An 18,333-nucleotide genomic window follows, 5' to 3' on the forward strand; every position below is an offset into this window, starting at 1 on the left:
TTTTTTTTTAAACTGTAATTTAATATTAATATACAGGACATACTAAAATTCAAGAAATATACAATTAGGTACAATAGAGACTTAAAATTATAAGGTCAATTAATGCACTTGGATTGATCATTAACACTTTTGGCTTGGTGTATAAATTTATAACTGTTTTTGTTACATATTAACAATTAGTTTTCAATCAGCGTACTAATAATAGACGATAACAAAGCTATTGACACAATATGCAGTACAATAATACAGTAATCCTTTAAAATATACTCTTGTACAAATAACCCACTCCTCACCCATTCATCATCCTAACGCGTGCTCTAACTTCCTTTCCCCTTTTTATTCATTTTAGTCTCTCTCGCAATAAATCAACCGCTCTATTTCACTCATGCATCCACAAATAAACTTTATTACACACTACTCCAAATGAATTGATTTTTTTTATTTATTAATTTTTTAAATTTTCTTTAGAGAGTTTAGTTTTAAAAATTTAATTTAATTTACACTAGCTAAGAAGCGTTCGGATTTCCCTGTGCATTTGACACAAAAAGTCTACATATCCCGGATTACCGTCTATGCCTCGATCTTCGACCAAGAATTGACGCATGACCGCTTCCATCTTATCCCGTTGTCTCACTAGAGTCAGCTGTTGTAAGAAATATTAAATGTTTTACAATACGTTCTGACTGTAAGAAAAAAAAAAAAAATTGTAAATCCTATTGACTTACCCGCATGCAATAACGTCTTTCGCTCTGTACATGGCTAATGATATCTCTGATTCGCTCGTTCAATTGAGTATCCAGCAGAGGAATGAAATTCTTGTCTGTATCAACCTGAACAACTGATGGGACCCCAAATACTTCCTGTACCCATTGCGAGGCAATATTCAAGCCCAGCCATAAAAACATGTGAATCCCGTTCTCTGCAGAATGAAATTTTTCAGATGATTTAACTGGCCTACGAGCAATGGCTCTTTGTTAATTTTCTTTTACCTAACAAGTATGCTCCATCGTCGGTAAACTTATCAATGGAACAGCGCAGCATAGGTGGCAAGTCTCCCTCCGTAGGGTCAACGTCATGTAAAGGAAGTAGACGGGGATAAACGTGCGCGATAGACTCGCTGATCGGCATTGTCGCGATTGCCATCATCACGTAGACTTTTTGATCGATCGTTATTCCATTTCCTGAAATTTCATCAACATCGACAATTAAATAATCGAGAATTCACTCACAAGACATACAGTTTGATTGTTTACCTCCTGTGAGGGCATCGCTCTTTAGTAATGATATTATGTAGAGGGGCAATAGTTTCATGCACTCTGGAAGTATCAACTGCCCAGCACTTGATGGAGTCGCACAGTGTTTCCTATAAGACGCAAGAATAGTGGCGCATCTTGATATCAAGCTGTCTTTAATTAATTTTGGAGTTGCATCAACCAATTTGAAAACACCTTTAGGAATAAAAAACCGAATTATTTTGTGTGAAAATTAGTATAATAAAATTGAGTGGAGTGAAGTACTGACTTTGTTTGGAAAGGTAATTAATAATGGCATCTAAATCACAAGATCTGTAAAGTTCGGCCATCTGTGATGAGGTCTTTAGACTCAAGTTGATTATCCGTAATCTTCGGATTCCACTGCAGGATGTATACAGCAATGCAGCTTGAATATACACACCTTCATCTTCCGCCAATTTGTCGTCATGTTTGATTTCCACGGCAAGAGCCTGTTGTAAAGTTGGCGATAAATTTAGGATCAAGAATAATTGTACAAGAATAAAAAATATTTACTTTATCACAATCTATACTAGCTAGTTCTAGATCGGTTGTATTCGACATGTAAAAATGTCCATAGAAATCGGTTGGCCTGACACCTGTAGATGTTCGAACTCTCATAACTGCGTCAAATGCAATGGGTCTACTTATGTTATTTATAATATCTGTGATCAGTCTCTCTTCGTCGAAATTGGCCTATAGATAGGCAAAATATTTTTAATAAATAAATTGCAAAATTTTACAATGGAATAGAACATACAAGTATTTATGTACCTGGAAGTATGTATATTTGTACACTTCACCACCAGTTAGCCTACAAACTTGGCCAATAGTTGCAATATCGATGTATGAATTGTTGAAGACAAACAAATCAACGCTACAGCCAGCTTCTACGCAATCTTGACCAAGATTATTGTAAAAGTTAGTTTGCGGAGCTGAAAAAACGCACAAAGTTGGTTATATTTTTGGGACAGTAAATTGTATGTCAATTAAAGAAATTTCATCAGTGAAACAAACTACCAATGACGGTTTTTTCCTTGTCTGTTCCCAAGAGCTTTCGGTCATCCCGGTTTTTAAGTTTTCCTGGAGCATCAGCAATTGGTAACGACGAATGGAATACCATTAGCTTGCCACTGCACTCAGATGCCTTAAAAGTGATAACAATTGCGTCACCACTCGATTCTACGTCCGAAAAATAACACTTAACATTCAGCCACTTACTTTTAAGGCTTCCAAGCCAGCTTGTATAGCCGGTGCAAGAATGATTTCCGTTTCTCGAGTTTCCGCATACGCTATTGGAATATGAGTCATAAGACTATCAATCATAGCTTCGCTTTCTTCCGGATCGCAGAGAAAACCATCGAGAAGAGGCATAAATACATCGTGCACATCGCCAACGACCATCATTTGTGGCTGGGCAAGACTTGATTTGATGTTGTAAAATTGCACTGTGTTGCTGTACGTGATGAATCCAACTTTCATATTGGATTTGGTTTGGCCTGCATCCACTGGTAAATTGCGAATGATTTTTTTCATTTGAGCACAGAGTAGCTTCACTAAGCCTGATTTCATTGTGTTGTAGGAGACGTCGATAATAAAAATAATTGCTGGTGGTTTTGGTAGCGTGTTATTCTACAAAGTTACATTATTGCTTTAAAAAAATGATTATTACTGTGGTAGATATTGATCGACTTAATGATAGTTAACGTACTTTGCAGTAATCCTGCGTCGTTGTGAATTCGTAAGTTCCAAGTATCAATTCGGGACGCTCATAACGGTCCATTCTTTGACCAGTGTGATCCAAATGTTGAAAGTATTCCGTTGGAACTGTTAAAATCAATATATAAATGATGGTGGGAATACTCATGAGAATCGATTGTAAATAAATTCAATGTTACCTTCTGTGGTAGCTTTACAAAACAAGCACTGAAATCGTCTACCTGCATCAATGAATTGCATAAAGGGACTCATGTATGCTTTGCAACGATTGCATCGTACTGGCCCGAGTTCTCCCATATCTACAATTGGTGGCTCATATTCACCTTCCTCCACTTGAGCCATTGGGCTGAGTACAAGAGCGAATGGAATCTGAGTCTAATGGAAACATTGAATCGCGTTATTACCGAGATACGATTAATTTATTTACAAAAAATAAATAAACGAATGAATTTTTACCTGTTTGATAATATCAGCCGTTGTAGGGACAGTGTACATCGTTGATCTGACGAATCTTGGCGAGGCGTTTCCTTGATCTTCAACAACAAATTTAGTGGTAACGAGAGGTGGAACTAATCCTTTTTGATTCGTTGCAAAAACTCCGCCTTTCGTTTTTTGATCATCTTGAATGACTTGTATCTAAATTGTGCATAAAGATAATTTCATAAATAAAAAAAAAAAAAAAAAAAACACTATTCAGTATATAAATAACTCACGGGACTAGGCATTTGATCAGGATCGAGTCTTCTTGCTTGAGACTGAGCATATCCTCCTGTGGGACTTCCCACCCCACTTTGATATTGATTTTGGTTGGTGTACATGTTCTGAGTACAATTTGTAATTTTTAAATAAAAATTTAAAAATAACAGTAAAAATATGATATATAACTCACTTGAACAAGGTTTGGTGGTTGAAAACCCTGGGGATAGGAAGGCTCAGAATGCTGATTCATATGACTGTAGGCATTGGTTGTGTTTGCAGAGGGACTTGGGGAATAACGAGACAGCGGCGGCTGTCCATAAGTTTGATTGCTGTAGGGATACTGTGAATGAGCATGTCCTGCTGGTTGTGGAGCTGCAGCAACATTTTGTTGTCCCAGTGAGTTAGTCAAATTTTGTTGGGTAGGTACTCCAGGACTCGGTAAATGACCAGTTTGACCAGGCAGTGGAGGTCTGGGTAAGCCCTGTGGAAGACCAAGAGATGGGGAACCTTGAAGAGTCTGCCCTGGCAAAGGAGGTCCCGATAAATTCTGTGGATTGGTCATTGGTGGAGCAGAGTCATAAGAGCTTGCTAATGGAGGACCAGGTAGACTTTGAGGTTTTGCACTTTGCATTGGAGGCCCTCCGAGTGGTGGTTTACCCATGTTGTAACCTTGAGGTTGCAATGGTTGTGCTCCGTAAGACTGTTGTTGGTTGCTAGATGCTGAGGAACTCAGAGGCATTGTGGGGGGTTTTGACAGAGGAGGCATCCTATTTTGGCTGGAAACTTGATCTTGATAATTTGTATTGGGTGGAGAAGGCTGGGGTGCGCTTCTGGGAATGTTTGGTCCTTGTGTTGATTGCTGTCCAGTGTGTGGTTGTTGTCCTGGAAATTGACTTCCACTTGTGGGTCCATAGGGAGATATGAAATCGGGTGGATGAGCTGCTGGAGGTCCTTGTTGTTGAGCAGTTGCTGGCCTTTGGAGTAATGGTGGACTAGATTGTTCCATTGGCATTTTATTTGAAGGTAAATCACCTGAGCACCGATTTATTTTATTTATTGATTAATAAAAAATAAAATTCACACGAGTTAAATTAATTATTACCTTGTGGAGGAGGATGATTTTGATTACTAATTCCATTTACAGTCGGTTGAAAAGGTATTGATTGTATATTTTTGTCAAGCTGTGAGGCATAATTTTGAGAAGATGGAGGCCTCAGTGGACCACTCAAACTTAGGCCGGAAATTTGGTCCTCTAAATGATTTTGATTAGACTGTGGTAAAGGTGGCCCATTGTGAAAGTTATTTGCTTGGTTTTGAATATCGTTCATGTAATAAGGCGACTTTGCTGTTGGTGGAGCATTACTGCTGGGTGGTGGACCAAGTGGTTGTTTTTGCGGAGGATAAGAGTGCAAATCGTGTAAACTTTTTTGGGGTAAATTGGCATTGAGTTCACCGTATGAGGATGGATTCATCTGAGAAGGTTCGTAGAGTGGATGCTGCTGCTGTTGCATGTATTGGGGATTCATGATTTAGTCTGTAATAAAAATTTAAACCATTAATTTTTTTTTTAATAAACAAACTTATTTTATCGTTATAAGCACAAATTAAAAATGAAACCATAGCAACTACAATTTATGCTGAATTACTTTGTTTCATCTCTTTTTTGCAATATCAATGAGTCATGAAAAACGAAAGCATACATTTAATTGAATGCATGTAGAATTTGTCTTTTAACACAACAGGCTAATATATTAAAAGTAAGTGAACGAATAAACTACTGAAAATCTCGTTAAAGAAAAATCCAGTTTTAAATCTGACAAAAAATAAATCTTATTAAGTCAAAGTAACCTATAACTTGTAGGACATTAAAAAGTTAAAGTCAAGTCTTTAAAATGCAGTGTTAATCGTATATAAATGCTACAGACTGTTACACAAATTACAGATCCACTTCGCAGCAAGATTTTCCAAAATGACGAATTTATGCAAACAAAACTCTTAGAAAGTCAAGTGATTTAGTGGATGTGTGTGGAAACTGGAAAATAAAATCACTAGCAGAAAGTATTGAGATCCCAAATAATTTATAATCACTAATTATATCAATCTTTGAGTCGTAACACACAGTATTTTAAGCGCATGATAACCAAAGTGACGTTATATGCAAGAATACCTTATTCACAATCATGCATAATAATGACACTTCTTAAAACTGTGCTGTAACAAACTTGTTTCGTATCACTTGTTCACTAGCAAAAAGAATATTTTACATCCAAGTATAATGAACCGACAAACGTCAAATTGAAACTGATTTGTAGTTGTACACTTGTAATAAACAAAGACTATGCGTAAACAAATACGATAAGTAGATACAAATACTTAAAGAACACCTCACATCATAAGTAAAACTCTACGCATCCAACAAAAAGAGAGAGAGACATATTACTTACGGACTGACTATATATATAGTGTGTATATAGGTACGTGTGCAGCATGCAGCTGATGATTGAGTTGGTATTGCTTATTGCTCCAAAAAAAAAAGCCTCCAATACACTCAAATGTGAATATTGATAATTCACCTCGTAATCTTTGCACACGTAAGTTAAGTTCATGTTAATACGTGCCAAGGACATTATATTACACTCAAGTGTCCACGAAATCATATACGCGAAACGATACTAAATGATTATAAGAATTAAAGTAAGGAAAGCAGCAAACAAATACAATTTGGCATCGAATTTGAAACGAAAAAAAAAAACAAAAAAAAAAAAAAAGAGAACGTATTAAAAATACAACTTACGCGTGTAGTTTTTCTTTTTTCCCCAATATAAAAATTATTGTTGCAAACTGCTAAGTATCCAGGCTAGGTGTACGAGTCGACATGTTATCTGCGAGACCCAGAGAGAGAGAGAGAGAGAGAGAGAGTCGTTATAGGCGTCGACCTGATTACTGTTATTTACATGTGATACACAGGCATATCTTGACATAAACTCTCTGTTGGGCAAAAACCATCTCGCTCACAATCTGCTTTTTAGGTAAACATCAGTTAGATCAAGAATCAACAGAACTGCGGACTTGCGGAGTGCACGTATTGTAAAAGTATGTATGCGATGGAGGGAAATGTGGATGAGCCAGGGGAGGAGAATACAATAAAAAAATCACAGAGAACCAGAGGGGGAAGGGATCACTTGGCAGAGCATATATATACATATACATGAACGGGTGGAAGGAGGAAAATGGGTAAGAAAGAGGAAGAAGATTAAGCGCGGTATTACTTATTATTGCTAATTGAAGAAGCGCGTGATGACATTGACAATATTTTTCCTATGTATTTCTACTTTTGCAAGTTAAATGTTTAATTGATAAAATCTAAAGGTATAGAGCATCGCTCCCTCGGGCTATTAAACGTATTTTAAATGTATACTATGTACAAATTGACGTTACATTTGAATAAGTACATAACATGTTTATAAGCGATCTAAGATAAAAGTAAGTCCGAGATGATTGTTTAATTGATTAATTATCAAAGCGTTGATGAAATGATAAGGACTGCACACTGCGACATACTTGTATCTTTTTTTAGCCATTTTGCAATGATCCATAAAAGCATCTATGTTTAATTTTGGCTCAACGAAATAATTGAATTTTTTCTGGTATTGAAAAACTTGAAATATTTCACCAAACCTCGTACATTGTAAAGGTAACCTATACACATTAATCTTTTTACTTTTATGGTGCATGTTATAAATAAACAATACTAGTCCACAATCGCAAAATGACAAGAGAAAAATCGATACAACATAATCCCTCGTTAGTAATTCAAGTAGTAGTAGATGCATCCGTGTTATGGGTCAGACACGTGGCCAGACGGTCCGTCTGACGTGACGGGCATTGATCTACTCAAATGCGAGTATGGACGATCACGCGCCCCTTTTTGCCCTCGTTAATGGCTGTTTCATCGAATTCTCTCCATAACCACGACTCCACATTTGTAATTTAATGTCAGTTGGTTGAATATTTTTTTTCATCCATAATATTTTTTAAACGCAATTACGAGTTTACTGCCGTCGAAAAGGCAGCTCCCGTTACTGCCCCTCGTTGATAAAATCACGTTTTCAAATCACACGCGTGACATGGAAATAAAAAATTTTAAATGAAAAAACAAACAAAAACTAATCTTAATTGCACATACGTCATCAAACTCGATAGCGACGACGGCAGATCTAATAGTTTTTGAGAACAATCCCCAATGAAGTTTCACACCCCCTCATACTTTTGTACAAAGTTCAAGCGAGAGATTGTCTTTGAGAAAGCAACTATTTGTTTTTTTAATAGCAAAATGCGCTCCATACCTCCCTTATTCGAGCACGGGGTGCACCGGATCCCCCCGAGACCCTTTAGCCGACAAACGTAAACGCTCGTTGGTAAATTAGCTTTTACCTGTTTACCACGTATTTATGTATGCCCATAGAGATGGCACGTGTGCCCCATACACGTAGGCCAAATATATCGGATAGAGGGAGCGAAACGGCGCAGAAGAGGAGCGCACGTTGCGATGCCGAAAAAAAAGAAGAACAAACCGAACACGGGCACGCGGGCGTCGCTTTCGAGGCGAGCCGACAGTAGGTACCGGAGAGCGACGTCTCGCAGACGGAATTACACGCTCATAATAACAATAACAATAATAAACGTATAGTTGTGGCACGCGGATGTTTCGTTAACGCGTTTCTCTCTCTATAGTGGATGGTTTTTATATTTCTTGTTGTTATTTGCCTCGCATAATAATTGCTCCTCTTTGTACGTCGCGAGCAAAGACGACTATTCAGTGAAATATATCGTATTCAGGTACATTTTTACCATTTTTGTACACATTGGTGGTTTGGATGGGGGAAAAAAAGTGCGTGGGTGCGTGCTTGCAATATTGGGACAAACCACTTGTTATTGCAGCATCAGTGTATACACATGTACGGAGCTGCATTGGGACTCGGTGCACCACCCTCTGTACCACATAAATATACATACATACCCACGCATGACATGCACAGTGGGTCTGGGTGGGGGGGAGGGGAAGAAACAAACAAGCGCGTGTACACGGCCAATAGTTCCTATTTGTTACTATTATCATTGTAATTTTTTGTCACTAATAACATAATTGTTTCATCAGTTTTATCTCTATACACGTACCTGTACGTGCCCTCTTTTTTTTTTTTTTTTTTTTTTTTTTCTCTAATTGATCTATTTATGTTGTTCGTGATTTCGTAAACTTATAAATATCGACGGCTCGAAGAAGGGAGTTGCTGACTCAGAAAATGTGTTTGAAAACGCTCTCGTGCATCGTTTTGCACCCAACTGTAACGCTGAGGGCAAATCATTCGAGCCCTTGTCACATTTTTGTTTCCAACTGAAAAAAAGCAGCGTTACTCACATGGGTGCAAAGCTCGAGAAAAAAAAAAAGACTTTGTTGACGTCTCTCTCCCTTCGAGCCGTCTATATTATATTATACTAGCATGTTAATTAAGAGCTTAACGCGTACTCATGGTTAAAAGAAAAAAAAATGAATCAGCAGCGAGACGATAGCGTATCGAGGGATGAATAGGTATATATGGTTGACAAAGAGGGCTTGGAGAGCAGAACTGGCGCCAAGGGTTGATTGGAAAGGGAGGGTTGACGTTTTGTGTGTGTAAGCAAATATTATGTGTATAGGTGTTTCATGTGGATGAATTTTCTCTTTTGCAGAGCAAACGGAACAATAAAAAAAAAAAAAAAAGATAATATAACAAAATAGTGCAGATATAAGTATTTATACATCTACATACCTGTTCCCGTGTGCCTACCCACCTATAGCATAAATAGTAGTCCTAGGAGTGATTTTTTTTTTTCGAAGAAGGAAGAAAAAGAGGGAGGAGGGAACGGTGCCTGAGAAAGGAAGAACGAAGGAAAAAGAGAAAGCTATCGAGGATAATCGCCCCTGGGAATGTTGAGGGAGCTGCTCGTCTTCGCAGGCGCGTCCAGTCAAGAGGTACGTAATACCTGCGCTCCTTTTTTTTTTCGCCTGTGAAATTTTGTGTATTCGTGCGTGCGTGCCTTGGAGAGGGAGAGGAATAGAGGAGAGAAAAACGTATGCCAAGGCAAAGGTATATAGCGGGTGTACCGCAACAGAGTAGGTTATGGATTATGTGTACAACGCAAAGATGTATAGAGAGAATTTTATCGATCCTGCGCCCTGCGGGTTTTACTGGAACGTCACTGTATATACTTACGTCAGGGTGGCACGTGTACGTTAGACGTAGACGTACAGAAATCGAGAGCGTTTTTTCTTTTTTTTTTTTTTTTCCTTGAGCATCGATGACATTTTTTTTTACAATACGTGGTTGGATTACCTGGATCTATTGCCAATGCTCGAGAATCTGTCGGCCCGTGGTAATAATATAAATCGAACGGAACGATGAATTTCGTGACCAGCATCGCCAAGTATACGTGATGACAGGTGTATTAGGATAACTGAAAAAGCTCGATTTTACTAGTATAATATTGGTACAGTCGATTAAATTAATATTTTAAAACAATTTTGGGATATCTCTGATGGGCCTGGTGTGCTCAATTGCTATAAAAAAATCCGGTGATTATCTTTTTCGTGTGCAAGCATGTGATATTAATTTAATTCAATTGTCAGATTTTTTAATTTTTTAATTTTTTTTTTTTAACTGCTCTACAATAATATATATTGGTTTTTCGAATGAAATTCTAAAAAAAAGAAAAAAAAATCCATTTTAAAATATTGACAACGTAGTGTGGACTAATGAATAACTGAAAATTAAAAATATTTCATGGAAACTAAAAATTACACAAAAACAAGCTCTATCGTAAGTTCATCCCAGGGTCGCTGTGATTTATCAATCTTATTCTTTTTACCATAAGTGACAGAGGAACCAAGACAGAAAATCGAAAATAAAAAAAAAAAATTAATAAACAATAACACACGCAAATTAAAAACACCACGTTGCACAGCCGTACAAGCATATAATAATAATATGGTTACACCCACACGTACACATCGTCGAGGAAATTCCAACAGGCGGCTGTGCGCTAATATTAGATTTTCGAGTGCGCATGGCTACTCTCACCGCACTGGCGGCGCCGAGACTCTCTCGTCACGCGAATTTCATACACGCAGAGTTCTTTGACAAATTTTCCTCATTTTCACTCGCGCGCATCGATGTAATTCACACAGACAATGTACGATAAAAGTTTTAGCCGTCAAATTGGGTCACGTGGTCTCAGGAGCGTACACAGTAATCGTAGCCCTGGATCGATTTGGAAATTATTTTTTTTTGTCCTTTTTTTGCCCGACAATGTAAATTAACGACAAGTCGTCACGCCACGACCTATGATACCACAGATTGCGTTTACTGAGATACGAAGACCCTCGTGTCTTTCGAGTTTGCCCTTCGCTCGAGTTTTTTAGATCGAAGAGCCATTATATGTTTTGCGCTGTGCACTTGGAAATTGTAGGTACTTTTAACAAAAAGGTCCTTGATGATGATGATTGACGTTGTCCTTTGCAAGAAGTTTTTTTTTTCCTTCCCTTGCTCCGCGATTGTTCGGTTTTTATACGTGGGAGACAATGGGCGCATCGTTGATAAGTACACCGGACAGTCAACTGAGAGCAATCACGTGAAACGTACGTAAAACAAACGTTTGATCATGTAATCATTTAATATGACATTTCTATTATCCATTATCAAATTCATGAATTTGATTTAAAGTTTTGGATGCACCACCTTCAACTTTTGTGGTCGTCTTTACGCGTGTGATTAAATTACAAAATATCGACGTACAGTTGACTAAAACCTTTGAAATGACTGCATGTACCAAAGTTTGAGGATTTATTTCAATGCCGACTCTTGGACGTAATAATTCATCTCAACACCTTCAGAACCTATCTGTTATCAATTATTTAATCAAATATACATCAAATCGTAAATATGTAACTCGCTTGTGTGTTAAATTAAATTTTCAGTACTCTATAGATGATTGTAAGAAAAATGTCCTAATTCAGTAGAGTTGGCGAACCATGATTTTAACATCACAGCATTGAATTTTATAAGAAAAAAAAATATACATACATATATATATATATATATATATATATATATATATATATATATGTATATATTAAAAAAAAAAAAAAAAACATGCGAGAGGAATTTTCCTTCCAAACGAGGTGGACCTGACAAGAGCCCCTCGGTTGGTGTTGACAATCCGAAGACGTGACAATACTGTGAGAGAGACTACGATGACGATGGGCCTTGAATACACTTCGAGGGGGGGGGAGATCGGCGCTAAAATAAGAGTGCGATTGTATTTGACACGTATACTGTACGTTTTATTATTGTATACGATTATTCGCCTTTGCCGCGTAATATTTACATGCCAACCATGCCAGGGCACACGTTTTCTTTTCGCGATGCGCTTTGTTATATTTACTTGCGTGTTTGTAATATCTTTTATACTTTTGGGCACGATTATTATTATTTTTTTTTTTTATACTTCAAAGTTAAAAGCTTTTTCCGAAAATTTGAATCATTAGCTGTTTTTCTCTATAAAAAAAATTATTTTCATCCCCTCTATTACAATACAGTACTTGATAAAATTTTTTTCTCAAAACAAGTGGAATATATTTTTAGAGGCAAAAGTTAATTATTAAGTATATCATAAAATTTTTCGCATGTAGGCTTTTTCACAACTTTTTTTTCTCTTTAAAAATAGAGAATAAATTTGTTTTGACGGAAAAATTTTGTTGAGCTAAAATAACACATTTTATTATAAGAAAAAATTATCATGAAACACGTTTGAAAAAATACCCCCACCCAAATATGTTAAGTTGCGTGCAATCTAAATTGTACATCGTTCTTGGATACTTGTAGGAGCAGACATTTTTTTATTTAATCGATGGTGATCAGTTAGAGGACCTTTTCCTGATTCATTGATTCCTCTTTTGGTTCATGTAGTGGTTTTTGATGTCACTACTGAGTTTTGGATCAGTTATATGTGTGGATGAACGTGTTGTCTTTCTATTTCTGTTGTTGTTTGATCCCCGAGGATAATTAAGATGAATATTGAAAGAAACAAAATAATTTATGCAAATTAATTGATTAAATATTGGTGCGCTGCAAAAACAAATGTGTGCAAATGCGTAGTCATTTTTTAAAACAAAATTCAGCTTATGCAAGCGAGTTAGTTGTATTTAATTTTTAGTAAGGAATAAACCGATTTGTTACTCTTCACATTAAGCGTTAAAAAAGCCTGGAAGGACCCTTCAACACACGAATTCGAAATACTTTTGTGGAACTTTCAAGTATTACTCGTACTCGCACTGCAGGTGGTACACGTAATTTATTTTTTATATAATTTGGAACAAAGTATTGGATTTTCGTCAGCCCTTTCATAGCATCATTCGATCACTAGTTGGCTTTCGAAAGTGACGAGCGCACGTGGCACGAGTCTCAAAAGCTTATTGGAACCGAGCCCACCCACATCAGCACATAGGTGCTTATATATGTATTAGCGCGGACACAGGCACGCGGATGTTACGTGCTCGTATACCTCATGCTTTGAATCGACAGCTTTATTTCAATGCTCTTTTCTCTCCGATGGCTGTGTGGTCGTGTGCGATTATTTGAGACGAAAAACATTGATCGACAAAAAATACGAGCTTCACTGCATGGATGGTTGGAGAGTAATAAAATGTGTACATGATATTTATAATTAGCTCGGTTGCACAGTTTCGGTGATATTACATTCGACCTTGGAATTTTCGTCTAAAAATGCATACGTACAGCCAATATAAGGAGTATAAAAAAAAAATTATTTGTATTCCTAAAACTGACATGATATTTTTTAATGTCGATTGCGTTGAATAACTGCACAAAAAAAAAAGAAAGGAAAAAACAATTTTTCCATTGAGATAAGTAAATGAAGCCGCTGTGACTATCTCGCGGCTTATCGCGTCATGTGATTTATTGATGATGTATCTTATTCGAGAAAGAAAAATGCGTGAATCATTCGATATCACCTTCGCAGGGGTCTGTAGCGCTTATTGACAAATAAGTTCACCTATACGTCCTATCCGAATCATGACACAATTATGATAATGTTTTATCTCTCTGGTTTTTTTTTCATCAATTTTTTATCAATTTTTTTTATCAAATCAATTTTATATTTAAAAACGAAAAATACATTTTTTGCCATGGATAAATAAAAAAAAAAAAAAAAAACAAATAAAAAAATTGAATGAAGAATCATACAATAAAAATGAATGAACACAATTAAAATAAATTAAAACAAATAAGAAAGTTGATAAATCTGCCTCAATGGGCTTGTTTCTAGCATCGGGTGGCGCTAGTTTGCCCAGGTAAGATTTCCATAGGAATATACCTATATATTAAATGGATAATAAAAACCAATACAGACTGATTCAGAGCTCCACTGCTATGTGTATGAATTTTATGAGTGTAACAAATTTTGATACAATATAAAGTAATGAAAATTCATCAAAATCAAGAGTATTTATATGAGAAATTGATAATTAATAAGTTCCCAATACGAAACTCAATTCGCAAAACTACGTCAAATTCTCATATCGTTAAAACCATATCTCAACTTTAGACAAGCAAAAACTGTCGTGAACATAAATAACAGTATTTTTACATCGTAAACAGATAGCTCCTTACTTTCGTTTCTCAATAGCCATAGCCACAAACGGAATATAATGAATATTTTTCGTGTCATCGTACAATTATTGACGCCGATCGATTCTTATCACAAAGTATCGAAACGCAAGCAGTATTCGAAGAATTTTTCGGAGTAGAAAAAAATTCTCCTCTCCATACGGAGAAAGATAGAGAGAGAGAGAGAGCAAATTTTTGTTTGCTCCCTGAAAGCTGCGATTGGTTAATCCCGGCACTTGTTATCGTGGCCGGGATTTTCTGCAAAAGAAAAAATAAAATCAAGTGCTTACGCGCCTGTACTTGATTATGACACTCTATTGCTCTGCAATTGAGATAAGAACGTACATCGTCAGTTTTCTGGTAGATTTATGTTGTCGTTTTCATTAATATGGTTTTTCTATGCGTTGTCGTTTAGAAACTTTTGAAATGATGCAGTCACTGGTAACCTAATTTCTTGACAAATAAGTAAAAAATGAAATATCGTTATTGAAAATTTATAGAAAAAGTGTAGAAAATAGAAAAAAGTATTATTGTCGATTAAATGAGTTTGAAAAATTTTTTTTTATTTGTTGAACCATAAAATTTACTTTTTTTTATATTATTATATATGAGAGAGTACAAATTAAATTTTATACTGTCTAAAGATAATTTTCAATCGTTAACAATCGATTTTATATTTGAATTGATTAAGGTTATACGTTTCTACTGAACGTAAAAGCATTGAAAAATAATTAATATTTATGTCCTTTGATTTAATCAAATATTAAAAAATGAAACTATTTTTTGTTGCTTGTAATGTATTATCAGCAAAAAGTCTTGAAAAATTTGCAATTTTATTGAAAAATGTTGTTGATTATTTTAAAAATTATTTTAGCTTATTTTTGGTTACATTAACAGTAATTTGTTTATGGATTAATATTATTACTATTCGTTCCACGTATTTCGACGTATTTTAAAATATATAGTATATATAAAATTTCAAAATTTATTATTGTAAAATAGATGATTCAAAAAGAAAAATAACTTAAAAAATTTTCTATTTATTTTGATCTGAATAATAATATGAAAAAAAAAAAAAAAAAAAAAAAACATTTTGAGCGAAAAAATTCAAAATATTTAATTCTCTTTTAAAAAAAATTGGCTTAAAAAAAAATTGCGCGTGCATTTATTCATAAGCATAATTCTTCCTGACCATGTCAATCAATAGTATTTAAGAATAAAAATTCCTTCACCTCATAAATTTGCCACTTTTTTCGAAACAGCTCAATTTCAACGAAAAGACAAATGATAACAGTAAAGAATCCTCGCAAAAAAAAAAAAAAGTTCCTTTCACACTTGTTGACTTAACCACGTCTACACAATAATATCATAGCGGTAGAGCCTACCACGCAACAACGTATAGCCCTTCGTTGCACAAGTTAAGCCGCTGGTTTCTTTGCGCTACACCCATAGGGTCTATTGTATCGCTTCGCCGCACTCGGGATCTCGCGCGTTCTATATACTGTCAGCACTTGTACACTTCCTGTCCGTACAGTCGAATGACTCGTACCATAGTACACGTACCTACACACAAACCCATAGCCAAGGGGGAAAGGGTCGTGGACCCCGTTCTGTGTACACCGCAACGCGTAATGCACACCAGCTCTCTATGCGGATAGACCAACGAGCGGCTTGCTCTCGTTCTTTACGAAACGCCGACCCTATATTGCCATCGCGCGCAATTAATAATCATCGTACTTGCGAGCTGATTCTGTTTTCCTGCCAATTCGATTTGATCTTATTTGTTGTGAGCTTTTTGCATCGACGGAGTAAGTTTCATCAATTTTTCGTGGCCCCCTCAAAACTAGTTTTAATTATCCATTGATGCAACAGTACTTACCGATCACGCGGAGCGCGCGTGTAGGAATTTCTGCCGCGGGAAATAGGCAATCCCATCGTCATCGGGTAATTCGATATCTGTATAATGTACTTTTATAATCGGGGTATCGAGTTTATTGCGACCGTGAGATGATAAGGACGCCTCTCTGTGTCGTATGATGTTGACGTGCGCTGGTATAGCGCGATGGTGAGAGTTTAATTTGATTTTTATTGTATGCGGATGTTGAAAACCGCGTTAAAGTTATGCTATAGGCTTATGATTAATTTTTCAACCACGATTTTATTTTACATAAAAAAAGCTCAATTTCTTATTCGGAATGCGTTTCATCGTTTTGGTTATTAAGGGGTTTTATATCCAATTTTTTTTATTTTTTTTTTAACATTTAAAGATTGACCTTATTTTTATTAAATTTTAAAAAATCCTATACTAAAAGGTTACATAATTGTCTCGTGACTAGCATTTTTATACGTTGTTTTATTTGTTACGACATCACATGGTTAGTTTGGTGATGTTAAAAAAAAATAAATTGTAGTAATATCTGATGTTTTAAATAAAATAAGTTAATAATATAAAATTGATCTCAAGTGATGCTGTTCAATTTGTTTGTCTATTTAAAATAAACAAGGAGAAAGAAAACTTATTTGAATAAAGTTAATATTACTTTAAGTTATACGTTATTTATACTATTTATACTATTTTTAAATTTGCAATGCTGTTAATGTTATGTGCGTATGTACATAACGTAGTTTAAATTGAAAATTGTCTTGAAAAATATAATTCATTTAATTGATGCCAATAAAATAATTTTATAGCTCGGATGTTATAAGTTTACAGAAATGGAAAAACAAGCAAAAAAAAAATAAGAAATTTTTTTCTTTTTCTTTAAATAGTATCTTATAGTTCTTAAATAATAAAACATACAAATGTTTATAAGTAATTATCAATGTGATTATAGAAATTGATAAGTAGCTTAAAAAATGTATCGCAGTACCTTTGTCAATTCAGATGACAATATTTTTCTGTCTTTCTTCGAATCATAAAAAAAAAACAAAAAAAAAACTCACCTTTTTTAATTGTTACTAACACTAGAATGCAAAACATCTGACATGCATATAGGTTTAATTGATGATTTTTCAGCAAAAGGTAGAGAGGATCACCCGCTCACGCGTGCCTCTTCTACTCCCCTTCTTCCTTTTTTATCCTTCTCGCTCGCTTTGCTTCCGATGCAGAATGCAAGCGTATAGAAACTAACAGCGGCACACAGTCGACAACGAGATTATCGGTAGACAAGGTCGAGTTTTCTGCGCGCGCTTCTGCAGTCCATCCGCGCCTACTACCGATGTACTCGTCTTTTTCCTGATGCATGTGTAGTGATTGCGTCTGTTTTTTTTTATTTATTTATTTTTTTTATTCCGTGGGGTGATATTTGAAGAGTAATTGTGTTGTGATGATTGTGAGTTGACGAAGGGATAGGGTTCGAGGATATGACAGTGTTTAGTGAGCCGAAATTGTAGGAGTGTGTGTTAAGTGATAGAATCATTACGAAAATGAGCAGCCGTGGAAGGCTCGAGGGCCTATTAGTAAAGTCTGATTATGTGGTAAATTCATTTGCTACTTTTACTACTAATATTATTATTATAATTATAATTATTTTTTAATGGAGAGAGGTGAAAAATAAAAATCATCAAGACGTTTTTTTGCACTGACGTGTCAACGAAATTTTTACCATTTTTGTAGTTGTTCCAGCACCATGAATTTTGCGAGACAAACGCTGATTTTTTATACTCTATCATTGTACGATCAAATTATTATACAGGGAAATAAGGTTTATTTTTCAGCGATCTATTTCCGTGTGTATAGTAGGTATTTCTCAAAAACTTGTTAATTTCGAAATTTCTAAAGTTAGCCAGAGTTTCCCTGACGTAAATCGAGCTTATGAAATGCATATTTAATGAATTAGATATTAAAAATAAATGATATCTGCGCCAAGTATTTGTATTTGACGATTTGGATATAACTCTGACACCCACATGTCTTAACT

The 18,333-nt window shown here is 35.6% G+C and overlaps 2 protein-coding genes across 13 annotated transcripts in view; one reads left to right on the top strand and one right to left on the bottom strand.

The window, feature by feature from the left end:
* LOC106644524 (protein transport protein Sec24C-like) lies at positions 1–17,416 on the bottom strand. Of its 10 annotated transcripts, none has more exons than XM_014360118.2 (16): positions 17,357–17,416; positions 4,792–5,223; positions 3,880–4,721; positions 3,704–3,811; positions 3,447–3,626; positions 3,170–3,365; positions 2,983–3,098; positions 2,493–2,903; positions 2,292–2,418; positions 2,046–2,206; positions 1,788–1,967; positions 1,522–1,723; positions 1,254–1,448; positions 990–1,181; positions 726–919; positions 1–643 (listed from the first exon to the last, which is right to left on the bottom strand). In XM_014360118.2, exons 2-16 carry the CDS (start codon positions 5,213–5,215, stop codon positions 503–505), a joined length of 3,669 nt encoding a protein of 1,222 aa, XP_014215604.2. In that variant the 5' UTR covers positions 5,216–5,223; positions 17,357–17,416; the 3' UTR covers positions 1–502. The 10 variants fall into 10 exon arrangements, with proteins under 10 accessions (XP_014215604.2, XP_089452891.1, XP_014215577.2 ...); XM_089596765.1 differs by lacking the exon at positions 17,357–17,416 and adding an exon at positions 6,644–6,816; XM_014360091.2 differs by lacking the exon at positions 17,357–17,416 and adding an exon at positions 6,484–6,637.
* aralar1 (calcium-binding mitochondrial carrier protein Aralar1) overlaps positions 8,371–18,333 on the top strand; it is a 27,082-nt gene continuing 17,119 nt past the window's right edge. For 2 of the 3 annotated variants that reach the window (XM_089596767.1, XM_089596770.1), the window contains exon 1: positions 17,764–17,890. In XM_089596767.1, coding sequence (XP_089452893.1) covers positions 17,840–17,890 — 51 coding nt within the window. In that variant the 5' untranslated portion in view covers positions 17,764–17,839. Of the gene's footprint in view, positions 8,529–9,419; positions 9,703–17,763; positions 17,891–18,333 lie in introns of those variants that run through there. The other variant, XM_089596769.1, reaches the window with a different exon arrangement.

This window comes from Copidosoma floridanum, unplaced genomic scaffold (assembly GCF_036245765.1).
Source record: "Copidosoma floridanum isolate Cflo_tuat_1 unplaced genomic scaffold, Cflo_Japanese_pri ptg000030l, whole genome shotgun sequence".
Classification (NCBI taxonomy): Eukaryota; Metazoa; Arthropoda; class Insecta; order Hymenoptera; family Encyrtidae; genus Copidosoma; species Copidosoma floridanum.